At 38.2% G+C, this 27,218-nt stretch overlaps 1 protein-coding gene across 4 annotated transcripts in view; it reads right to left on the bottom strand.

Moving 5' to 3' along the window:
- The window catches only part of LOC102235338 (galactosylgalactosylxylosylprotein 3-beta-glucuronosyltransferase 1), a 90,587-nt gene that overhangs the window by 12,462 nt on the left and 50,907 nt on the right, over nt 1-27,218 (bottom strand). For 2 of the 4 annotated variants that reach the window (XM_005808907.2, XM_005808905.3), the window contains exons 3-6: nt 9,816-9,980; nt 7,427-7,569; nt 1,341-1,412; nt 735-1,237 (exon numbers count right to left, since the gene is read on the bottom strand). In XM_005808907.2, the coding sequence (XP_005808964.1) occupies nt 735-1,237; nt 1,341-1,412; nt 7,427-7,538 (687 nt within the window). In that variant the 5' untranslated portion in view covers nt 7,539-7,569; nt 9,816-9,980. The remainder of the gene's footprint in view (nt 1-734; nt 1,238-1,340; nt 1,413-7,426; nt 7,570-9,815; nt 9,981-27,218) is intronic. The other 2 variants (XM_023350818.1, XM_005808906.3) reach the window with 2 other exon arrangements.

The following is a 27,218-nucleotide window of genomic DNA, read 5'->3' as shown; positions in this document are numbered from 1 at the left end:
CGTAGATTGGAGTATTGTTTGAAATTAAAGAGACATATAAATCTGGAGCTAATGCTATGATGGGGCCAAAACATAATGTGTGTGTGTGTATGTGTGTAAAAGCAAAATTGCATCAAAGCAGCTTTAATTTATATATCCTGCGAATGCAGAACGTATTTTTGAATATTTTCACACATGCAGGTTGTGAAATCATGTTATTCCCTTTAGACAACATAGCAAATCTAGTATGTGAGCTTGCACAGAAAACTGAGTTTACTAAACTACACAACAAGTTAATAAAAAAAAAATGTTGGAAATATTTTTAGCGACTGCATTTTCTGACTTTAACCCGGTTCATCTGCAGTGAAACACACAGTTCAGAAGCTTCCCACACACTGTAAGTCATGAGTTGGCAAAAGTACTAAAAGTACATTTTTAATATGTCTGCATACACTATGGAGAATTTTAAAAACTGAACAGTTTTCACTTGGATCATGTCATCTGAACTTGAGATCAGTTGCCCGTGGCAACTGAAAATGAAGGAAGCTGCAAGGCAGCTTTGCGTCATGGTTCTTTCGGTAGAGCAAACTGTAAACAGAAAAGTTATAAAAAAAAACATTCATAGCCATGCTCAAAAAATGCAAAGACATTAACCAAAATTTGAAGTGCAGCATTTCAAATGTCATAAATATTTGTGAAAGACACTAGAATATACTGTACACCAATAGAGTAGCAGGGTTGACAACTGCATTTACCTCCTCAAATAGCTCCAGGCTGTACGAGTTGTCATCGTCTGCAAAGTAGACGATGCCCGGCTGGCTGTTGTTTTTGAAGGTCTCCCTAAGCCAACGCAGGGCCAGGTTCCGCTGCATGGTTCCTCTGGGAATCCTGGGGTCACGAGTGTCACCTCGTATTTTAAAGTTCTTGGGAGTCTCCACATTGAGGTGGGTGTAGTTTAGCCCTGTCTCTCGGAGGAGACTTGTGACAAGAGGAGTTCTCCTCTGCGAGTCTTCTATCAGAATCCAGTGCAAGTTGGGGACATGGAGGAAGGTGTTTGCAATACGGGTCAGCTCTGCCTTCTGCACCGGCCGGCTGTATGTGGGAGTGATGATGTGAATCGTGGGCAGCACATCTGACCAGGGTGGAGGCCGCGTGTACACATACTCTGTCCTCACCACTTCCACAATGTCCTTATCTGAGGCACAGTATTCTTTGGAGTCCTGACCACCAGCCTCCCTCCTGCCCTCGGCGCCTTCATCTGCAGATATGGGCATAAGAAGGCAGGTAAGGCATTAGTGCAATCCTAAGCTGCTCTGAATATTTGCCTCAGGTGACTTAAACCCAATGGGGGTAAAGTGTACCTGAGAGTCGGTGGTGGTGGACCGCAAGCCTCTCTGGAATGATAAAGATCTCTTTTACTAGGTGGTGACAGGCTGCAAGAAGTGAAAGCAGGCACCGTGAGAGGACAAAACAGCTGGCGGAGAGGGAGACAGCGCGAAACGACGGAGGGGAAACATGAGCTCAGCTATTCCCAAAGCATTGCTTATGGACTTTTATTCAAATGTAATCATAAGAACAAGTCTATGTGGGCTGAAATTTTTTTGTTGGTCCGGACTCCACCACAGACTCCCTCTCCACTCTTTTGCCTTTAACTGCATTGTTTAGGTGTAGCCCTGCTATAATTTACTGCAACTGAGAAAATCTTTGATCAATTTCTGAACAGAGAGGGCATACATAGGATTCTTCTGACAATTACAGTTGACTTGAGCTGTTCTGTCTATAGCCTATGTAGTAACTTGTCCAGCAGAGGGCTCTTAATTTACTTTTGTTAATATAATTTGAAAGGTACTGTGAAAAAACGTGCTTCATATGTGATGCAACTAAAATTGTTTATTGGGTTTTATTTTGCCTGTCAGTGATTGGATGCTTAAATGAATGATGCATAACTTTAAATTCTGATTGGATGAAGGGAAGGAACAGCAGCACGAGTATGGGATGAGTGAGGAACAAGGAGAGACCAGGCGAAATTGGAATGAGCAAAAACAAAAAACTAAAATTGCTGAAAGTTTTAGTTCTGAGTTTTTGAATTGGGTCACAATTGCACATGCTTCAATATGGAACAGCCAAACATCAAGAAGCTGGAGCATGCTAAAAACATTATAGTGAAATTTATGTGCAGGTACACTAGACCGAAGTGGGAGTGAGACGCCGCCAAACCAGATGACGCTTCAGGATTCCGAAATGTCTGTTTGCACCTCTGGCAACATGGAATAAGCGAACTCAGTGACTTTCATGCTTTTGTGAACCTACCGGAAGATACTTGGTGGCATTGTCATGTACAGACATGTTGGGGGTGGGGAGCAGGTGCTCAAGTGGAAAAAAGGGCACCTTGTGTGGCACATGGAACCACCAGCTGCCTTAGTAATGTGAGATTTTTTTCTTTTAGGCACAGCTTGTGCATCATCTTGGCATATCTATTTCAAATCAATAGCCATGTATTGTCGTAGGCAACACCCAATAGATGGTAAGAAAAAAAAAATACAGAAGGGCGCTGTTTTGTCCAGAGGAAAAAGGGCAGGTGCTCCAGCGCCTCCTACTGTCTATCTGTGCATGTCCCTGCTCAGTGGCAGAAACAAGATGGCTCTTCAGGTAAACGGAAAGTCTGAAAGCACCTCTGGCAATGACGGAGACAGAAACGTGCCATCCTGACCATCTGTGCTGAGCTTCACTAGATCCATACTGCATAATGTCAGGAGGTGACACATGAGGACACAGAAAATATTCCAAGGTTGAGTGAGTACTCTCATCTTGTTTGTGACTCATTGGATTCAATGGGTCTCATTGAGTTTGGCCCCACCGCTTCCGAGTGTCGACGACCAGGCCGGCAACGGGGTTTCATTTGCATATCCTAATTTTTGGGGACTGGTAAACAACCCTGATTTCTATTAGGCTGTTTTCATTTAATATCACCAGCTGGTGTAGTTTTAAAAGTGGGTCCACAAGTTCAGGGTTTCCCCTGAAACATGCAGGGTTTCTCCTGAAAACCTGCACTTGACCAACATCATGTTTTTGTGTAAAAAATAAAAAATGAAAAAAAATGTGAAAGTTAAAAAATGTAATGACATTGTAATTGGAAGACATTGTTGACAATACTTAAACACACAACTACAGACTCGTAAAAAACATTCACAAAAAATATATTTTGTAGACATTTCATGCTCTTCAGTTGAATCCTAATTAAGTAATCAGAAATTGGCTTCGTCTTAAATCAAGCTATGTAATGCTGATCACATTCAGAGCTGACGTAAGGCAGAGTGAAGTGGCAAGTAAAAGCCATAAGGCCCGCCACCATGCTTATAATGCAGGGGAGCACCCTGAATTGCACTGTAAAAAATTGTTAAATTTAAAAGGGAAAATTTGTACAGAAGTGTAGAATTTTGATTTAATTATTTATCACAGAATGTTTTACAAAAATACTTTTAGGATTAAAGCTGCCCTGTGGAATTTTTATAAGAAAGAAAATGCATATTTGTTGAAACTGTCACCATGTTGTGACAGTATGGTCTGAGACAAATCTGTTTAATCTTGGATATTGAGGCTGGTGTACATGTAAAAAAATTAAGTTGAATGTCTGCTAAGTCAAGTAAAATAAAATAGTTGAACTCAGAGTGCTATCCTAGTGGGTAAGGGTAAAGGAGGCACTACAGACGCATGCTGCAAACATTTACATAAGAAGCCATCCTTTAGGGATTCCTAATTATCTAAAACAGTGGTTCTCAAAGTTGAGGTCAGGACCTCAATGACACCCACGCCCATTATGAGTCATGAAACATCAAGTAAGAGGTTCTTGCAATAATCTCTCTAAATAAAATTAAAACACAAAGTGATGTACTGAGAGCATATTTTCATATTTAGTAAGAAGCCTGCTGAGGCTGCCAGTTAGTTATTGGTATCATTGTGTTTCAACATTTTAAAATTTTGATGTTATGAAATTTATATCACCCAGTTATTAAGGATTAAAGTCTCAGGTAAAAATCCCAGAGAAAGTGAGGACCGTATAGGCGCACAGTGCTGCCTCTCCCCCACATGTTGCTGCACACTTCTGATCAGCTGATCTGCTACATTTAACATTTAATAATTTTACCATAAAATATTTGTGGTCAATTATCACACAGGTCACAAAATTAAAACTAAAGGAGCACCATCTGTCACTTCCATTGATGTAATGCCACTATAAAACTATAGTTGGCAAGCCATGAATGAAATATGTGAAGCAGCCAAGTGCAGGCTGGCTACCGGAGCAGATAGCCTGACTGATTATCCAGCTATACTGGTTATACTTGCTTTACTCTAAGGAGCCAAACAGCAACTGGGAAAGATCTCAACAGAGTTAAAATCCACTATAACTTCAACAGCTGTTTATTCCTGATTTTTCACTTATTCAGTGTGCCAAAATCAAAATAATTAAATGTTAGAGGTGATAATATGACATAGTGTCATTCAGCACAGGTGTGAGTTTTCAAAGTGGTGCAGTGCATAGCTAACAAACTCCCCAAACTGTTCAATTTGTGTTTATTTGTTTAATTAATTTTGTTTTTAATTGATTTATTTAGATTTTTTGTAAAAAAAAAAAAAAAACTTGGGAGAAGGTTTTTACATTGTATGTCAAATTCTTACTGTTCTCATTGGAAATTATTTCTGAGTTTGTTCAGAGGAGAGACGATGGTTGTATCAAAGGATGCTGAGTTTGGAGCCCCTGGGCAGGAGGCTGAGTGAAATACCAAAAAGGACATTTATGGATGTGGCGAAAGAGGACATGAAGTTAGTTGTTGTGAGGAAATAGGATGCAGAGAGTAAGACAGATGATTTGATGTGGCAACCCCTGACGGGAAAAGCAGAAGAGGAGAAAGGAGAAGATTTCCGAGTCTGATTTATCCTCATTTATCCTACTGGCTGGTCGCACACACCATGCGTCATCACTACATCACTCCCTCGACCCTCAAAGCCAGCTTGCCTCTGTACATTTCAAGTGATGCTGGCCTGTTAGAATTTGTGAAACTGTTGTTGTTTGTACTCAACCATATCACTCTTTGAGAATCTCATACCAGTACATAGCTATTTTCCTTTATAATTTTTCAAACCCTCAGGCTTTGTTTGATTGATGAGGAAATTAGATGCTTAACAGCTGATATACCAGGAGTGCTATTGTGCATTTTCAATAAATCTGAAAATCATAGTGGATGTCAGTTTAATAAAAAAATGAATAAAGCTGATGTTTGAAACACCAAAACAAAATGGTTTAAGGCCAATGCAAACTCCCCATAAACAGAGAACTTGTGCTCTGTTCTTGTATCCTTTTTGATGTGTCTAGGAAATATAAAACAGATCTGCTGCAATTGCAGGGAGCTATGAAGACTTTGTAGTAGGGGTGCACTGATTGCAGTTTTCTGGCTGATTTCCAGTTACCGATCTTTATGAAGCTGACTTGGCAATTCCGATTTTGTCTAAATTCAATGACATTGCCAGAATGTCACTGAATTGGCAACAGTGGGGTGACTATTGCTAACAACAACCATGAATACGACTTAATTTGTGGGTTTGTCAGTCAAGCTTTTCTCACAGCAGAGCAAAAGAGGACAGTGGTTGATTTTTTAGACATTTGCAGAGGTAAATGAGATCGGTTTTACGTGGAACTATTGGGCAACACAGATCTCCCAAATTAAGGAGAACTTCATATGTAGGAGAACTCAATATAGGAGTTCTCGTAAAATATGAAATGTCCTGGCCATAAAGTATGTTGCTAGCTAGTTAAATATCACATTTGTCTGTTTTGTAGAATATCTACAGGCCTAACACACTGCTTCATTGACAGGCCATTGTGTTGCTGTTTACACCCCTCTTCCTGGACTCTGTTGGTGTTTGCTCATATTCTGCAATCTTCTGCTATGTAAAAGGTTTGATTTTTTTTATTTAATCAGCTTGAGCCTGTTATTTATGCCTGCTCTTAAACATTCCTTAAAGCATAATTCGTGACAAGTTGCATCTTAATTGCATCTGTGACTTGCAGGCCTAGAAAAGCTGCAGATTTTGTTTGAAAACATGCAGACAAATTTGCCTGAGAAAAAAAAAATTCATGTGGAGTGGAAGATATCATGCTGAGCATCTCATCCGAATGGACAGATTTTATGCCCCAATTAACATTTATTTTACTAATGCTGTAAATGACTTCATATGACTCACTATTTTATTATCTGCATGGTGACGAAGGTATGGCTTATTTTGACAGATGAATCTGTCCCTTTGGATTACATCTTATTTTGAATGCTAGTGTAGCTTTACCTGCATAGCTTTCGGTACAGTACAGAATATGATTATAGCATCATCAGCATTGTTTGTTATTGTTGTGTCAAAGTTAAAAAAATGTCTTTGTCACTGCTCACACTCTGCAGCACAAAGATTAGCCCAACCTGCTGATAGCCAGATGTTCAACAGAGCTGCCAGGGAGCACTCTGCCAAAATAAAAATAAAAGATCAGCACCCTTTCTCTTAAGGAGTACACAATTTGAAGCCTACAGGAAAAACTTAATCAGATATTATTGTAAAGAAACAAAACAAAAAATAATATTTTTTTCATTGTATTCTCTGCTGATAAATTAACCCAATCTTAGCGTTTTAAAAATGCTGTATGTTTTCCTGAAGGCACACTATTTAAGGCGCTTTATTTACATATCTAATAAAATGATTGCTTTTTGAGTATGTTTAGAAAACCTGCAAAAACAAACAACCTCAGATATTCTGCATTATCTTCTGTTTTGGATAATTTGAGTGAATGTGGCTTGTTTGTTAATCCCTCGACATGCCCTCTTCGACACCACGAGGGGAAAGCAAACAGCTTCATTGATTCAGGTCGCTCTGATTTGGATGTTTACTCTGCATCGCAGTTGACATTTTACACAGTTCGTTAGTGGTCTCTGAAGATGATCAGGACACTCAGTAGGTGTTAATGACTCAGGCGGGAGCGCAAACACGATGCCAGACGTGGACGCAGCATATTCTATGAGTCTGAACGACAAGACTCATGGGGGTGGTCACATTGTGGGAGGACATTGTTGTATAAGCTCATATGCAGTGGGCAGATTTGCATTGATAGAAAAACAAATGCATATGAAATGCAGCTATGCAATCAAACCTATCAGCTGACTGACAGTTGGACATAATCGTCTAAGTTTGCACGGCTATTTTATTCTACGCTGTTCACGTGCACAACTCTCTGTGATGAGACTTATAGTCACTAGATAAGTGTTATTGAGTTGTGCTGGAGCTTGTGGTCATGGCTGATGAGTGCCTCCACATGAACAGCCTTTTGTCTAAAACCTGAAGTGCAGTGTTAGGTTCAAGGACCCACTTCAGTTCTGATATTGCCAGTGAAGTGTGGTGTTTGGCGTACCCTTTCGGATAGCGAGGAGTGGAGCTATAGCGCTTTGGTGCCAAACAGTGATGAGTAGAGTCCAGGGTAACACGATCAACACGATGGCAAGAATATCTCTTCTCTTCGGCATCTCAATGATTGGTTGTTTGGCTCTGGATTATCTGGAAGAAAAAAAACAAAACAGACAGAAACATCTTTACTCTGTACATTGTAACACAAAGCTTTCAAGGTAAATCATGATGAGAAAAATGGCAAAGGATAGATAATTTGGCTCTGACTCAGCATGTTAAACAAGCAGACACACAATCGAGGACACATACTGGACCTGATTATTAGGGTGTGGATATTTCTAATGTCTCTGTCACTGATGTCGCCCTGTCTGATCATTTCACTGTTATCTTTGTAAGTACAATCACCATTGACTCTTAGCGAAACAGCTACTATCTCAAAACAGTGCAGCTTTTGACACTGTTGATCATGACATATTACTGAGATGACTGGAGAATTGGGTAGGACTCTCTGGTTCAGTACTCAACAGGTTCAAATCTTATAAGGAACAGAGATTTAGCTGAGCTATGGATAGCAAGTTAAAGAATAGTCTTTTTGCCCTCCAGCTTGTGTGCAGGTGCAAAATTTCTGGATGTAAACAACAACATGCAACATGTCTATAGTTAGACAGAGAGGCCAAGAGCAAAGCTTTCCTCTGATGTCGAACGTGAATGCTATTTTGAGACCCTTTAACCTGAAGAAAGTAGAATGGAAATGGAGGTGGGAGGAAGTGCACCGCTATTATCAACCTGTTGTGTAAAAGTATAGCAGTATAAAAAGCAAACATTTTATAGTGGCTTAACAGAATGCTATGTCATTCATTTTTAAACTACCTTGCTTTTCTATTTGCTACTCTAACTGGAAACACTTCCATTCTCAGTCTGTTTCATGCACAAAGATTAAAATCCACATAACCTTTGGCTTCTCTGCAAAAAAACATCTAATCCTAACATTATTACTGTTTAAAGATTCATATAAACCACTTTGATATTCACTGTAAATCTGGAACATGGTGGAAATAACACATGGTTTTGGGGACACCTCTTTCTCCTCCAGGAAGAATATGAGGAAGCGGAGAGAGAAGCCTCACATGTTCTCTCCCTGTTCTCCAAAGCTCACTAACACTGAGTTTAAGACAAAAGACCTCCATCACTCCTTGCAGGGTTTGGTTTTCTCAGATGCTTAAATAAGCATCAGTTATACTGATGTCATAACTTGAAAAATTAAGTTATTAAGTGATCTGCTCAGTGAAATAAAGAAAAAAGTAAACATAATGCAGACACAGATGTTTGCTGTATTCATTTAAGTTTTGCTCGTGAGGAAACAAGTTATCGTATGTCCCTCAGTGATCCTGCTCCCGCTGCTGAGGAAGGTGGCAGAATGCCAAGATTTCACGAAATTGTACAATCATTATATCCATTCTATTTGTTCACAAATAAACACATTACTCATGTTTGAACCTTAGCAGGTGGCTCTGACCCTTCAACAATGCATTTTGAAGGTTTGTCAGCTACAGAGGCAAAGACATACATCCAGAATAAACTTAATTATTTTAAATTACACAAAATTATTCTGTGGAAGATCTGTAAGCACAATGTCTAAGGCAGAAATATTTTCAAGTTTTAAAACAATTCATTAAGAATTGAACCAAAGGGATTTGGAAGAAGTTCCTACATCTGCTCTGACAATAGAATTATTAATACTGGATTTCAAAACATCAAAAAATGTTTAAAGACAAACGTTAAGTCTGGTAAGGTTTCAATGCCAACGGTTGTTTTGAGGACACTCACTAACTAACTAAAGGGACAGAATATCTTTTTGAATCATAGCTTCATTGTGGCAGAGTAAGCTTAAACAAATTTTTCACATTTTTATTCAAGATTTTACGCTTCAGCCTTTTCATACAGTGTTGTGCCATCCGTCGGTTACTTCTTTCATTGGCATTTTTTTAACATGCAGTAAATTTTTAAAACTGATTAGTCATATATGAGCAAAAATTTTGAAGTCAATTAATTTCTAAACATTATTACAATTACATAGCCTGCTTGTATTGTAAATGGCCTGTAATAATGTAAAGGGGACACTGCTTAGGTCTTGGTGTCCCCACTTTTTATGTTGCGTTATGTAATCTTATGTACAGATTTATGTGGAGATTACGAGATTCTACGAAAAACATCATCCTGTTACTAATGAATACTGTACAAAGCTCAGTCAGGTCTAAGTCCAGAATGTGGAACCATTGGCGTTTTAGCCTTTTTGCAAATTTGTGACTTAAATTTGTATTTCATTTACTCATATTTTATGAAAAGGGGGTATGAATTCTTTTCCAGGACACTGTATGTGTATTTAAATGACTTACCCACAGTCAGAACTGGTTCATTGCGGTGCTGTTGATGCGTGGCTGAGAAGGTAAAACTCCATGCTCGATGGGCTACCTAACTGTGACTGTCTCCATGATACTTCACTAATACCCGTTTCTCTCCCTCTGGCTGCTTGCACTTGCAGGCCACCAAAAGCCCCGATCCTGAAAAATAAAATCATTTAGTTAGAACAACCCAAATATAACATCAAAATAGCAAAAATCATTCAAAGAACAAAAATACTTTTATTTGTTACGGAAAGTCCAACAGGACTTGTCATCTGACTGGATAGATATGTAAAGGAACACTTGGGTTTATCCAAAAATGAAACACGCATACAACTACTGCTTTTTATTTAACAAAAGGTAGCCAAAACTGAATGTATCCAAGCTACTTTCTCCAAAATACCACAGTTCTATGTGTCTGAAATGAATAATACATCACTTACTGATATGTAATTTACTTAATTCATTCCAATCTAAATTGCACAAAGACTCAGTTTTTTTTTATTGTTTGAATTCACAAAATGTGAAATGCAAAAAAGGAGGTCAGTCAAAACTCCTCTGCCTGCCAGCAGTCTGTTGGGGGATGAAGCAAAAATAAGACATCATATCTTATTCAAATATCATCAAACTCAATGCTGCTTCGGTGTAGGTTTCCAGTGACTTGTGGATACTGGATCAACACCTGAGGACTTTAGTATTTTCTATGTAATGAAAACTTATACAAAATTCAAATGTTTGTTGTCCTGAACAGGAGTAGTCCTGAACATATCACTGATGCACATTGAGGTATAACATGAATCAGAAACACATTGGTGCATGGTTGTGCTTGATTTGCCAAAATGTCAACCAATCACTTGCTTTATGGGTTAGGATCAAATTTGCTTTGTTCAAAATAGAGTTGCAAGTAAAGCTTCAACTAAACGGCGGAGCAGAAAACCTTTGCTAAGGGTGCCAGGTAAAATGATCGCTGCAAATAAACTGATTTCAGTGAAACACTATCTTTCCCCCCCAAAATTTAAATGCATCTTTTTTTAAAACATCTGCCTGTTAAAGGACTCTATGAATGAAATGCTGATGGAATTCTATTCAGTGTGTCTTCTCCTTTGGCTGAGTTGTTTTTTTAATATATATATAGTTTATGCACAAAAATCTTTGAAGGATTTTTTTTTTGTACACAGCTGTTGCTCTGCTTAATTGGCGACTTATTGTTGTCACTAGAATGAAATTTGTTCTCACGGTATTTCTGCCTCTCCTTCTGATCCTTTTGAATAGTTGGTGCATTGAACCAGTCCAGTTACGACATTGTTGGTTCATAGAAAAACTGTGCAGACATAGAGAAATTTAATGTGGCACTTTACCCGCTGCTTTTATTGTTCATTACTCATTTTACAAGGCCAAAGTCTGACAGTATGGCTCAGCTGCCTGTCTCTGAAGGCTGGAGCAGTGGGTGGTACTGCTCTAACTTCAGCTGCGTTTGGGGTTGAATTTATGGTGTTATGGATTCGTTTTGCTGTATTTATATGCTAAGCGGCAGTGCTTTTGTGATAGATGTGTTAACAATACACAAAAGGAGTACCGCTGCTTTTGTTTGTTAAGCCAGCCATCACTTCAGACTGGGTAATTTATTTAACATCAAACCTGGGTTTATGCTGTTGATGCAGAAATTGGGGTAGTAGTTTGGTAGTTGAAATCAAACATTATGTTTGTTGGGTAGAAGATGGTGATGGCTGGTAAAAAAAAATCTTAGTGGGGCTGATGGGCCCATAGATTTACAGTCCAGTAGAAGGAGCGTTGAACAGGCTTCATATTACTAGATCGATGCTATGAACCCTACCGAAAATGGCCTGGGCTGTAAGCAGACTCCACCACTGCAAAGAGAGAAGTGCTGAGTTGAATGAGGCGGATTTTAATGTAAATTCAATATTTGGAAAGATGGCCAACTTGGACTGAACGACTTCATTCACTACCTCTGCTGCCATTGCTAAAACTACAGGCAGACTACAATTCTAACTTCATCCTTCACAACTTGATCGGCACAGTAGAAATTCTACCAGAGGGAATTCAAATAAACGGGGGAAAGCCCAGACTGTCTGTGAGACGAAATTTTAATCAAGATGAATTGCCCAGGAAGGTAACGGCTAGGCAATATTGTGGTCTAAATTGCGAGTCCTCAAAATCTGAAACAGAGACAAGACAGAGTACACATGTGACAACATCATAACTGGACTACTACACAGCGAGACCATCAAAAAGTGGTCTGAGACCCAGATTGAGTACTACAACACTGTTGAACAGGTAGATATGAATTTAGCTATCTTAATTCAATTGTTTATTAGTAAAAGTCACACTGTGAGTTTTCTTCTTTTTTTTTTTATGATTAAATTCACACAGAATTAGATTTTTTTTAAAAAGGTGGCGAGTTGTTTCAAATAATGAATCATTCTTTCAAATCCCCCCTTTGACAGCCTTCATGACATCGGCCACTTCAGCCCTATATCAAAAAAGACCTCTATTGTTTTTACAACAGGCAGTTAAGTGGACCTTGACTGCATCATGAACATGCAGCACAGCACAGAGAAGTATTAGTGTGCACTATCACTCAAGTGCCATGTTTGCTTCTGTGCCATCTGAAATACTGTGTGATGCAGCAAGAATACAGAGAGTTGGTCCCAGACTGCGGGACACAATGAAGCCTGACAGCCTTTCACATCAGCACGAACTAACCAGCTGTGAAGGGAACACCTGCCGCTGATTAATACAAGATCAGAACAACAGTAGCATACCTGAAAATTGTTGGACTAATTGCTGAACTAACACCATTAACCCCAAAAGGTTAGACATGGGGGTAAAACACTACATTTCTTTGGTGGGTTTTAAATGTCAGAGAAAATTGCACCATGTGAGATGAAAAGATGTAAGGTGTCTACTCCCATTTTTTAATAACTGATTTTATCATTGGTATTACCAGAGTAGAAACTGCTTGTCTGCTTGCTATAATCATCTTGACATGTGTTTTGCTAAATTATTGTTGTCTGGACTATAGAAGCCATTTAATAGAGATAAGACCTAAATACTAATTGAAACACCATCAAATTAAATACAATCACTTCCTTTCACTTGCTCTTCTCTCTTCCCATAAGATCAGTCTGGAGATGAAGTAGGAGCAAGCCAACCAACTTTGTAATGAGTCTACATGTGAACTCCCTTTTGCTCTGTGCATCCCCTATGTCATGAAGCCCAATAATAACTTAATCCTTCCCAGCCTTGGCTTGCTGTAGCATCTTTTTATGTATTTTCCATTCGGCAAGTAGGAGACACTCTCTGGAGATGCTGGGTTGTGGAATGTACAATTACTTTTAGTTTTGTACACGTATGTCTACGGGCAACTCTGAATTGCCCCGAACAATCTTCTGGTGGGGTGTCTCGGTATCTGTAGAGGACAAGCTGTTCCAATAGATCATTATTGATGATGCTGTCACAGCTCTTTGAAACAACCTCACCAAGAGGTATCATTAAATGTGAATTTTAAAATCTGCATTGATTTAAGTTGGCTAAATTGCTTTTGAAGGACATGAAGTCGGGAGTAGGTGATCTGTCTTGTATTTGTCTGTTGTTAGTGCTTTGTTTATAGATTCAAAGCTACTATTGTTGGCTTATGATTGGTAATTAATAAGGGTCTACCTTATGAATAACAAGTACAAGCTTTTACCATAAATAATCGTGTACTAAAATGAGACAAAAAATCATTATGTTTTCTTCAGCTAAAGTTGCTTGTTCTGGTAAGTTTGACAGTAAATCCTATATCAACTAGTTCCTCGTAAATGAGAATATTTCTTACAATTACTGGCACATTTCTTTAAGAACCTACTCTTAGAAACAGGGTAATCTTTGAGGCCATTCTTATTTATTCCTGCCTTTTTCACTGCATCCACCAGCATAAAAACAAATGACCTAAATAGAAATTTACCCAAGGCAGTATGGGCCGTGTTGGGAGGGAAATAAATTATCCTGAACCTTTAGGGTGAAGTCTATGGAGGGAGGCTGCTAAACAGGGTTTAGAGTCAGAATACCCAAAACTGAAACTATGGAAAGCAAATTAATCACAACTGCCCTGTTGTTTTTCAAAGCTGATAAGTAATTGTCAAATACATTTTCTGATACAAAGGAAGAAAAAAAACATCTCCTCTTGAGTTATGCTTACAAAAACGCAAATAAAGTAAGTCTTTCACCATAATCACATAGATTGTTCTTTTGATTAAAAAAGCTTTTAAACCAAACTATGTTAAAGTAATCTATGACTACTAACTGAGAACACAAGAAATGGATAAGGTGAGCAGTTTTTCTATACAGATCATCTTTGCAGGAAATGGGGGGGTGAGCTACATGGAACCAGTTAAGAGAAGGATTTCTTAGCAGAACTCTGCAAACTGTTTTTAAGAATCCCAGAGAAGAGGATTCAGTGCTGTTTACACAGATAACTGGTTCAAGCAATAAACAGCAAGTGCAAAGAGCTGACAGTAGCTGTAGTTTGTGAGCATAAAGTTTATAATTGTAATTAAGAAAAATAAATCCTGATTGATTTAATCCCCAATTGATCCTCTGAGTAAATATTGGTATTTTAACTCGCCTCTGTCATCCACCACATGAGTAGCATTGACTCAAGGAGAAGGCTTAAGGCCAAACAACATATTCTGGGTTCAAAGAAATAAGACAGATGTTGTCCTCGGAAATATAACGTTTTTATAGATATTTCTGCAGTGTTCTTATAACCACCTGTAGTTCCAGCTACAGTGAGAGGGCCTGCCTGGCTTGTTTGCCAAATGGCACAAGCCAGTTGTTTGGTTTCCCTGTTTGGCATTGGATATTTTGCTGCTAGTACTTTGTGCAGGTGCTACCAGGGTCTGGGTTTAACCTGCATGAGGGGACTGACTGGATCTGCCTGGGGCTGGTGAGGTCTTCTGGAGCCAGGTCCACCTGCTGTCTGCTGCTTCTGGGTGCTGAGAGTTGCAGACTTTTGACATTTCTCACAACTCGAACATCTGTACACCTCCAGGTGACAAATTACACCCAACACATATACTTCTACACAAAAACTCACCACAGCTCAAACACACATGCCTACACGCGCACACATGCACCAATCTACGCACAAATACAAAAGTAAACCCAGTGGTTGAAGGTCAAACAAAGACAGGTTACTACTGGAGACATGCTGGATTCAGTTGTTTTTTAAAAAAGTAAATCCCACAATTAGAATTTTGTCTGTGTTGATAGATTCTTCATGTAGAACACAACATTGTAGAGCAATCAGCTATTCTACATAGTATGCCTGGGATGCCAAGACAGGGAAAAAAAACTATACAGTGATTCAACTGCACCTCAAATGAAAGTATGAATGCCTAGATGGTATTATCTTGAGTCAGCTGCTAAGTGAAGGCATAAATGAGGCCTTATAAATATAGGACTGAGTGCAACCAGCCATGACTCCAAAAAGCTACCAATATGAGTACATTTTGGGATGAGTTGCCAGGCACAGTCAGAAAAGGTGAGTGTAAATCAGATGCCATAGGTCCTCATGCTAAATACTTACCTTAAAGAACCTGTATCGACTTTACCTATTTTTAGAAACACAAAAAGAAATTTAGCTAAACTATACAATCTGTGTATTGCTCAAAACCATTCTAAGAAACAGGACAATGTGTAATCTCCTGTTATCTTCCTCTGACTCTCATTGTTGAATTGTCCCCCTGATGCAAAGCGATATATCCAGTACAACTCTTTTATCGTCTATCGTCCTTAACCACCTGACACTATTCAAACAATGACTTGGATCTAGCACTCCTTTGTGGCTCCTTTCAGTGCATATGCATCTGACTCTAAGACGCAAGGCCCTAGAGTCAAATTAACAATTCTGTGTTTGAGATCTCTCACTACTCTTTCCTACTTCAGCAGCAGTAGTGTAGTAGTAGTAGTAGTAGTAGTACATAGGGTCCAAAATTGCACTCTCCCCAGTCACACTAGATTTTTTTTTTTTTTTGAAGCGCCTCAATGGGTTTTTTTGTAATTACAATGAAATTAAAAAATGTATATTTCACAGAAGTCTTATCTTAAATGATTGATTACATATCACTATTTGAAATCTACCTCAATTTGCTGCCGGTGCTGCTCCTATGTCAAACACATCTGCCATGTTCAAAATATTACTCAGTGTGTCTACTTCAGAAAACACCTGCGGTAATTAGCACAGAGTCTACCAATCTAATTAAAATACTGTAGAAAATAAGTTATTCTCTGGAGACCAAACAGAATGTTTTCCATTTTTTGTGTGAGTGTGCTTTGATTTTGGGAATATTGTTTTTCTAAAATGATGATAATTTTACATGAAATTTAAAGAGGTGCAAAACCCTTTGAATTGTTTATCTCATCAGTCCGCAGAGTATTTGACCAAAAGTTTTGGAGGTTATCAAGATGTTTGCTGGCAAATGTGAGATGGAGCTTTGTGTTTTTTATATGGTTTTGGACTCTACTATCGACGTCTCTTTGCCTAGTCTCTTCTTTTTTGTTGAATCATGAACCACAACTTGAAGCAAGTCCTCAATTGACTGTTACTGTAGATTTTGCAGGTCACTCCTGAGACGCTTTACCACTATTCTACTTGTTCTCCAGCGGTGGGGATTTTAGTTCTGTGACTTAAACTCAGTTCAGACTCGAGTAAAAAAATTATTTAGACTGGAGTCACTGATTTTAACTATTTGATCTCTTATATCAAGCATAGAGTATGTTAGTTTGGAACTGCACTTGGCGCCACAAAAAGACTGTCTGGAATCCAGCCCACTGCACATCTTTGGCTATTTGCCTGTATTTCCTCCTTTTGTTGCTGGAGATTTGCCGTCTTCCAGCATCATCAGGCAAGTAGGTGCATATTTGGATAAAAGAAGCTATACGTAATCCAAGCAAGGTGTAAATTGCACTATACAGCATGTCGTTTTATAATGATGTTGAGGTACTTTCAGCCACATTTTAAATGCAGTCAGAGAGCCACTTTTCATGACATATCCTTAATTGCAAGTCTTAAGAAAATCACACGATGCAGTTAGAAAATGTACGGGATGTCAGAGCTGCCACAAATGTTTGGGCATTATGTTGAGTAATGTGCCCAGGACAAAAGGCTTAGAGATGGGGCCGGGTGGTCAAAAACAAAATTTTTGTTTATTTTTTTTACCATCTGAATAAATAGGGGAGAAGGGCATGGAACTATTTAATTATTGTGTTTTTAACAAGAAACATTACCACGTGTAATTTTTAAGAGTTGACTGTTAAATTAATTTATATTTAAAATTTCCACCATTCATTTCCAACCATTTTATAGTAATCTAGCACTGCAGATACACAAAAGGTTGTTTTTTTTTACTTCCTCAAATTGTAACATGTTTAAAATGCAAAAAATTTCAGTAGATAAAACATGTGAACTGAAAACAATGGATAGACAGCCAAAGTAAGTTTTTTTTTTTCCTCATTTTAAATTTTCATTAAACATAATAAAGTCCAATTAATTTAATGACTTCTATGTGGGTAATATCATTGTGTAATAGTAAAGTTACAAGGTAAATCTACCAGTAATCCCATTATTCAGATTAACATTGAACGATTTCCTCAGATTTTTATGTGTGGTGACCAAGTCCCTGTGGTTTTAACCTGAACCTCAAACAAAGTCAGCTCTTCCGGACTGGAAAATGGGTGCACCACAATTGTATCTAAAAATATTCACTTTGTCTGAAAGTTCACTTTTATTTTATTGTATCAATAATTAAATTTTTCATTTTAATTATCTGACATTAACAATAAAATGTTGTAATGTCAACTTTTGTCCATTTGTAGTTAACAGATGAGAGGAAAGTCTTCCTTATTCCTCTGATCAATTGACTTATTATATCCTGTGAAAATGAACATTAGAACTGATTTTCTAACATTTTGAAGCCTATTTCCTCTTTCTGATTGTTCTGGTAACTCCCCCGCCAGCTGGTCCCCCAGAAAAAAATAAAATAAATAAAATGATGCATTATTAATTCTAAAAATTGTTATGCTTGGCATAAATTATGCATGCAGTTAAATTACCTAGTATCTGAAATTTAAAGTTTAGGACTTGTACATTGGATTGGACATCTATTGCAATTAAAAATGTGTTTTTTAAATTTATTTATTGAATATAAAAAGTGTTCAATTTCTATATATATATTCTTTTTGCTGTATGTGTTTTCAAGTAGAACACTTGGAATAAAGATGGCAAAGTTATTTTCAGCCCATTGACAATGCTTTCTTTGTTCACGTGTAAGTACAGTGACAGACAGTACAAACATGCAGCAAACTATGAAACATGCTGGAAAAGGCGAAACACACTTCAAACACATGGATAATACAAATTCCCACAAAAACACTGCAAACAAAAGTGCAATCACAGAAAATAGACGCAAAGACCTCCAATTAGCAAAACAAATGCAAACAAAACAATTCTGCAACCACAGAAAAAAATGCTGATGTTCTTTGAAATAGCTCATCTTGTTTATTTTTATTTTTCCTCCATTTTTTTAGGAGATTCCAATAAATCACAACATCCTATCTTTATCATAGAGATATGTCTATAGCCTGTACTGAGAGTACACGATTTGCTGGTCGACTCCTTTTAGTGGTCTGGTGGTCTTTTGTGGAGTGAGTTTGCAGCATTTCATATTTGTTGTTTTTGTTCTAATTGCATAGTTACTCCCCCCCGCCCCCCCCCCCCCCCCTTGCTCTTGATTATTGTAGTTGTAACACGTTTTTTGTGCTAGCAGTGTTTTGTCTGTGGTTGCAGCATGTTTTTGTTAATTGTAGGTTTTTGCTTCTAGTTTCTGTGATTGTCATATTTTTATTTGCAGTGTTTATGTGGAAATCCTTTTTTATGTTGCTGTGTTTTGGAATTTCACGTTTGCAGTTCGATAAGCCGTTTGCTGCATGCATGCACTTGTCTGACTCCGCTAACATGGCGAAGAAAAAACTTTCATTTCAAGTTCACTCGCCGTTACTAAATCACAAAATTACTTATAGTGAGTAGGGTGCTTACTTTTCCACTCAAAATTCCCGCCAAACCCCCTTTGGTTTTATTTCTTTTTCTTGTCGGCTAGTTTCAAAAGCTGTGCAACTTCTTTCTTGAGAGGACATTACATTTTTCTTTAATGAAATACAGTTTTTTTTGTTTTTTTACTGTAACAAAAATATAGAAATCCTATATCATCATTTTTTAAAATTTTATAATTATTCAAATTCTATAAAACATCTTAACATTTACCCATTTAAAATTGCATTTTATAATTTAAATACCCACATTTATATGTTACCCTGACATCTTTCCGCATAGTTTTTCAGGCCATAAAAAGATTCTCTGTATCAAAAGCATTATTACTTAACTCTTATTAATAATTACAGCAATTTATTCTGAAAAAAGTTGAGATGTTTCAATTATTGAGGCAATAATTTTGATCATCATTTGGTTTTCTACCTGTGCCGGTGAAAATTTTGTTTAATTTTTGCTGGGTTTAGTTAAAGTTTACAAAAATGCAGCCTGATTGGAGAATAATCTTGCGCTTCACCCTCTGCTTCTCTTCTTTAGAGCTGCCGGTTTTTACTCCTTTCGCTCCTTCATGCATTGGTGTAGCTTGTAGCAGAATTTATTTTACAGTTCAGAACATAGCCGGGGTTGTCTGGATCATTCCCCCTGATTTGTATTTGCAAACTAATCACACGCTACTGTGCATTTTTTAAAAGAAATATTGAACAAAGCTTGAAACGGGAAAGTCATTTCAAATGTGCATAAAGTTTTAAACAGCTTGATAGTCATTTCAAAAGTCATGCTTCCTTTGCAGGTATCTTCCAAATGAGAGCATCTTGACTTGTGTTGACTGTGATTGGTGTCATTTAGAGTTTGGTTTGGGTGCACCAACAGGTCCCCATCAGTCTAGTTTAGAGTTACTTGCATCATCAAATAGATTCACACCTGTCACTGGAGTCTGTTCAAACTTTGATCATCTCCACATGAAACGAGGGACTGGATTGAGTGAGGCTAATAATAGATCCAGGGAGAGCAACTGCTTTCGGTTCCTACGAAATAAGACGAAACAGCTTGTATAATGCGGCAGAGCCATATTAGTTTTCAACAACTGGAACCGACTGCACTGGTGAAATCTAATACAAACAGAAGTAAATATAAAATGTCTAAAACATGGTTCAGAAGAGCTATAAGGTGCCAGATGACTTAGAGTCAACAATCTTTTTTTTCCCCTGCAAAACCAGCAAGTGTAATCATTTTAAATGCGGTTTGATACACAAATTAGCTAGAAAGCGTGTCAGCAAATGCTGTTTCTCATGCTTGATTTAAGAAAGCATGGCCGTTTTATTTCCAGAAAACTTAAATAACCCATTAGCATTGGCCTTGATTGATGGCTCCAGTCCATATGCAAATCTGGCTGCCTCAGCTCTGGTGAAAGATTTAAGAGCATGGCCGCTCAGGCAGGTTGCTCCCAGCTTATAACTGCAGGGTGATAGCCTGCTGCTGCTTCCTCTCAACTTATCATAACTAATTTATGGTCTAGCTAACCCAGGGCACTCTTCCAATGTCGGACTGGGTAGCAAACTGAAGCCTCTCACAGCTGGCTCACTGGCCTGAAGGGGCTCCGGTAGGATTTGGAGCTGGACCATGCTGAGCCCACGTGTCCTGGCTCTGATCAGAGTCCAGTCTGGAGAGATGTCGTCTTGGGGAGACAACACAGAATGGCAAGAGTAATAGTACCACTGGTTACCCTACACTGAGGTGGTTATAAAATGGTAGATTGAGTCATTTAAGGATGAATGAAAAATGTGCCTTTGGGATGCATGCTACAATGGCAGTTTGTTTACATAAACATATGATGAAATGAACAAATAGAGTAGATTAAAAAGGTTAACGTAATGCATGTGTTCCTCTGCAAGTTTAAGCATAAGCATGCTGCTGTCTCTCATATCTTGCTATGCTTATTAGATGTCTAAAGTGTGTTTTGTGGAAATCTCAAGTCATTTCATGTCTTAAAAATTTTAATTGCTTTTGATGTACCCCTGTTTTTGAAATGAGTGTATTTATGAGGATGAAGGGTATAGAATTGTGTTCTGATGTGTCAGAATGGGTTCTGTTTGCCATGACATTGCTGTCTTCTTTTATTTCCTTTTCAATACCTCGGGATGTAGGAAAAAAAAACTCAGTTACCAGTACAAATTCTGTGAGAAGCCCTATGTGGTCAGTTAATAAAATAGCTGAATTAATCATAAAGTAGGACAGAGTGCATCAGAGGAACTCGGCTCTAAGCAATTGTCATGCTGAGGAGAGTGAACCTTTATCTGCACAGTGTCTTCATCAATGAGAATGAGTTAATTAAAGTTAACATCTTAGTAGCACTTGTGTGGATTCTGTAGTATTGGGGAATATTTGTGGTATGCACATGTATTTCAGAGTTGAGTTGATCATGCTGATCAATTTGTGCCAGCCCGATTAAGCTGGTAATCATATTAGGTATCCTAGAGCCAACTAGCAGAACAAGTCAGCGTCGGACCGGGGTGCGGGGCTAATGACCGGGTCCAATACCCAAATAATAAAGCTCATGATAATTTAACTTTACAACATAGACATGTCCTCAACAGCAGAGCTTACAAGTTTCACCACCACAGAGAGCGACTATGTCATTCTGAAAACCATCTGGCATGAAGTACAACAAACCAAGAGAACAACAGAAACATCAGGCTGCTGGGCTAATGATGAAACAACACAAATTCAAATCAGTTCAGAACCATGGATAGCGATCGGATCATTTTGACACTTTATCAATTTCAACTCAGAGCCTGGAGCAGCTAGCAACTGCTGAAGTTACGTTTATTGTTGACACATTGAAGTGGGTACGCAGAGGCATGCGCTGCATGCGCAGTGTGTCGCAGCACCTCGTGCACCTCTGGATCTGTGTAACTCGGCGCGGATTGCGCGCACCGCAGTTAACACAGTTTTAACACAGTTTGGGTTAACAAACTGGATTGCTCTTCTCCAATGTAAACCTTAACTATAAACGCCATACAGCTGTCTTGGCTCAAAACGCGCTCAACCCGAACTGTTGAACGCGACTATAACTCAGCCTTCTGTCCCTGACATCACCGCTGTACCACCGACAGAGGAAAAGGGATGTAAGCTAGGTGGCTGGGCTGATACAATTTACAATCAGTCTACAGTTAACTCACACTTTGTGAATAATGTCAGAGTTGCTACCTGAAACTGCCAGCCCAGCGAAGGAGCAGCTCCTTCGCTAGGCAGGCAGTTTTGGCGGGTCTGAATTGCTGCCGACAAAAACTTTGGTTCATCTCCAAGACAAAATATGCATCCAGTTTTTGGCTTTTCCTTGCTCTATTTTTTTCAATCCTTTTCAGTTTGCTGCTCCATGGAGCTTCACTCATGTTAACTTAGTCCGCAAAAATGGTCTGTCTAGTTTGCCACCTGTTGCCAAGTGACTGATGATGACGTTGGTGGACGGCTGGTGACGAGCTTTACCCAGAATACACTTGGAGACGATATGGATGATCCACTTATAATTTTGCGTATCATAAAATTAAATGTAAGAGTGAAAATAAAGCCAGTTATGTAGCACAACATATTATTCAATATTTTACACCCACTGTGTCACTAAAATTAGTCGGTCTTGTAAAGTTTTTAGCAACTATGAGTCAACAATGACTGGGGCAGCCTACTATATAATCTACTGGGGCACCGTACTATATAATCCTACATACATCATACTCAACAGGCGAGGGCCCGCCTTCTCCACCTCTCATCAGACTTGATAAAGGGTTGGATCATATTCTGCCTCCCATCCGGAGGCCCGGGCCGGGGGCAGCCGCCCCCCCAGATTCCCCTGACGCTCCGGCCCTCAAGTGCACTAGCAGAGAATCTTGAAGCAGCGTATTTTCCTCTTTCGATTAAATGCCAGGTAGATTCACAATAGTGAACAAGATTTATTCCTTTAACACAGTTACCTGCCTTTGTTTTCCAGGCGTATACTTGCACTACATTTTTTCCTGTATTCTTAAAGCTTATACAAAAGAGTTTCTTTTTTATTTAAAAAATAGAATAAAATTAGTTGTTGCTGCTTTTGAACATACAGTATTTTACGCAAAATGACTGATTCCAGTTCCATTCAAAAACATTCACCATTTTACATTGACTAAAACAAGCAGCAGTATATAGACTGTAACATGTCTGATTTGAAAATGTCAAAACAAACTTCCATAATATCCAAGCATAATATTCTCCAGTTCTTGTAAGAACATTTATAATTTCATCTTGTAACTAAATAGTGATATTTAGGTAGATTTCTAGTGAGTTATTTTTAAATTGTTCTCTCCTTGGCTGCTGTTGCTCTGAACAATAAAGGGGGCAGTGCTTACCTCATTAAATATGATTTTGGTGTGGAGGGCGAGACATTGATTTCAAATGCACATGACATGTCTCATACTGTGAACAGGCTTTTTATGCTTCAGCATAAGGTCAGGGGTATTCAGGGGGAGCTTCCACATTCATTAGCTAATTAAGGGTTGCTTCCTGAGTGGGTGTTAAGGTGTTCTGCTCTGTGCTGCGCCTCTCAGACTTCAACATCCTCGATCTACTGAGTTCTGAGTTTCTTAATGAGGTTAGGCCATGGATTTTTCTCATGAAAGACTCCCCAATGTCGAAATCACCCAATTACACGCCCTTACGGAAGGAAAATACATACTATTATGAATCTGATTATCACTAATTAAACCTATGGGATTTGATCAAAATGCAGTGGTAGCAAAGATGAGAGTTTTGTTTAATTGCTGTAAACTGAGAAGATGAATTAAAAGACAAGTGCATGCTTTCTTCAAATAGTCTGCTGCAGCAGCTTCCTTGTTAAAGGACCATTTTAAGACTTTACAGCAGAATTAGTGGTTGCATTCACATTTAAATCATTTACATATTAGATCACTCACTTGTTCTTTAGTACACTGCCCATGAAAATAGAAGAACAAAGAGAGAGTTGAGTGGAAAAGTGATGCCATGTGGGGATACATGGCTGATGAAAGAATGCATTGGGAGAAGCGCAGCAGCTTTGAAGACGCTATGCAAAAATCAACTCACTGTGAGGTGTCAAGTGCAAACTCATGTACTGCTGCCTTTTGTGTGAAAGTGAAGTGAAGAAACGTCTCCGCCAAGGAGGAAGATTTGAACAAGAAGTTTTAATATGCAGTAAGTTTAATGCAGAGGCAAAAGAATTTGACTCATAAAACTTTCAATCTGCTTTCCTTTATTTTTCTGGGTATTAGTTTAATCATTGGTGTGTTTGTAGGATTTTCTTCACCATGGCTGTATTAGAAATTGAACCTTCCAAAGAAATAGAACTTGGGGAGGAGAAGTTTTTTTTTTATGATTTAGTCTTTCCATCTTATATATTTGAAAGAAAATGTTCTTGTGTCTTGGTTAATTCAGTAATTATATATTTTTGTGTATCCTACTCTGGTAGGTTATGTAAAAACCATGGTGGGTTCGGGTTCTTTGCGATGTCAATGGATAATTTTGCTGAGATATTTGTAATATTGTACAAATTACTTCATTTCATTAGCATCATGACGGGATACATCTGCTTTGGGCAGCGGTTTGGTCCCCTCCACCAAGCCTAGAGGCAGCCAGTCACCCCACTCCTCCAAAACATTGTAAATGCATACAATGCTAAAAAAAATGGCATCACCAACAATATCCTATCTAATTATGTGCTAGTGTATTCCATATTAGTTCTGGGCAGGACTTTCAAAATATTACATATCATTATTTGATCAGATCTGACATTACATGTTCACTGAAACTCATAACGCATAAAAAGGATTGACATTTAACGTGCTACGATAAAATGTCAAATAAGTAGTGTTGATAAACGTACGCCTAATAAAGCAGCCAGTCAACACTGTTTTCGCCTTTGCAGCAGAAACAAGGCACCTTTGACATTCAAACCTAAGCTATCATAATCTGCTCTGCATAGGCATCTCAAATCATCACTTACTATTATTATTTGTCCTTTGACTCTGCTTGTGTTCAGCAAAACAGTTGCACTTGAGCAGTTTCCTAGGGGCACAGAGAGATGACACCAGCAGAACAGTGTTGACACAGCGACTGTGTCTGCTCGCTGCCGAGGTGTCAGACTCAAACGAGCAGTGACTTTGCTGAGATAAAGAGAATGCTACTGACTGATGGTGGGCCTGTACCAACAGAGGTTGCATCAAATCCGCAGACACTTTAAGTTCTCTGAAGACTTTGCAAACATCTGTGCACTTGTTCTCTGCTATGAGGAAAACATAATTTATATAATACTAGAAATATCCTGAAATACTGTATATTGCAACATTTGTTTAAATACATTACAAACAAGCACTACCGTATGGGCTGTTAATGTCTGTTGAAGTTCTTAATATTTTTTTAGCATACATGCTAATAGTCAGTCAGAACAATTCAATGACATAAAAAAACTCCTTAAAAGCTATGAGCTAGGGAGAAGACGTGGTGCAAAGGTCTAAAAGTCTGGAACTGAATTCTGGATGGCTGCACTGGTGACCAATCTAAACAACTAGGCACCCTCTGTGCCAGCTGCAGTCCCTTGGCAAACATTTATAAAAATCTTTCTACTTTTATTGCTGAAGATTTTTTGCATAAGAAAAATATTTTGATTACTACTTTTCTATTGAGCATTTGCAGGTTGGTATAAATTATAATTATTGCTTAAGTTGGTTACACTAACCTGAGCATAACTGGAAATTTTCACTTTAGATTATACCTAAAGAATTAACAGTGATTGGTAAAATAATCCTACAAGACAAGAATAAACATTGTGATTTTCCTGTTAGCTTAGCTTTGGGAGAAAGAGTAATTTCTCTATTGTCTATTATGGTATCTATAAAGCCACAGTCACACCTACACACAAGCACACCCATACATCACGGTATCTGTGACTTTTCCACTCTTTAGCTGCGATCAATAGCCTGTAGGATAAAGGAACCCCACTGTAGCTTGCAGAGCTGTGAAGGCTTGGGGATGTGAAGGGATGGAGACAATAAAGCTTGGGGAGGTAATGCATGGAATATGATCACAATACAGTGTTAGCAGAGCTGCATTTAGTCAATGTGCCTGGGATGATTTATTATTTGAATGACATCCACATCTGCCTTCAGACCATCATAGGTTTCATGTTAATCAATTGTTATTTCTCTCTGTTATTTCAACTTATGAAATGTTTACTTATGTTTTACATGTATTTGTTCCAAACTGTGTCATAAAGTTTGGAACAAAGCCATCAATGTAGCCAGATAGTTTCAAGAGAACTGATATATGCTGATTTAAAAATGTACAGAACAGATTGCTAATGCAAATTTCAGTAAGATTTTTCCTTCACTGTCCTCGTGAGAAATGTGAAAAAAATTAACCTTTATCTCTTTAATTCTGCTGCATTATGGAATAACCTCAAGTTGAACATGAAGAATCTTCATAGACTAACTACTAATTATCTCCGCCGATTTCAGGCAGCGAGAGATTTTATTGTCGTTCTGAGATGCAGCAGTACATTACTCCTGTAGAGTTCAAATGAAGAGGCAGTGTCCTGCCAATAATTACTATAGAATTCCATAGATGTGTTCTTATCTTCCCCCATAACTACCAGCTATAGATGTCTTGAAGAGTTTTCGATTTTGTTTTTGCAATAGAGCTTGGTTGCAGAACTAACAGAATTGCTCGATGTGTCACTCGATGTGTGTTTGGTCATTCAGTCAATGCAGAGGCTTGCGTGAGCACAGGAAAATAAAATCATATACCCTAGTTTCAGTATTTATGGAACTTCCTCAAAATTGGAGTAAAAGAAGAGAGCAGGGTCCTGCTTTAAGAAGGAAGGTCAGAAGATCCTAGGTTAACAAAGACTCTTTGTATGCTAAAAATGAACTTGAGCACTCAGCTGAAAATTGATTTAACATATCTCAAACATTTGTTTGAATCACAATCATTACATTTAACATTATAACACCAGAAAATGTAAGAAAAATAAAATATTTTGCAAAGCTAACAAATGGTATCCATTGCTACAACTGATTCACCATTTACACTCAGAATTAAGCAAAAAGAAACCAACTAACTTTCTTTGATCCTCTGGCAAAAAAGCCTAAAGCAAAAAGGGAATAAAAATTTACTCCACATACTTAGAAATCGTTTTAAGATAAATAAATTAGGATTTATATTTGATTAGAAATATTGTGATAATTTATTTTTAGGAGATTTTTTTGTCACAAGATCTCATTCAGACCCTT

This window comes from Xiphophorus maculatus, chromosome 18 (assembly GCF_002775205.1).
Source record: "Xiphophorus maculatus strain JP 163 A chromosome 18, X_maculatus-5.0-male, whole genome shotgun sequence".
In the NCBI taxonomy this organism is placed as follows: Eukaryota; Metazoa; Chordata; class Actinopteri; order Cyprinodontiformes; family Poeciliidae; genus Xiphophorus; species Xiphophorus maculatus.
Note: the sequence above shows the minus strand (reverse complement) of the source record. Positions and strands in the feature narration are given on the sequence as shown.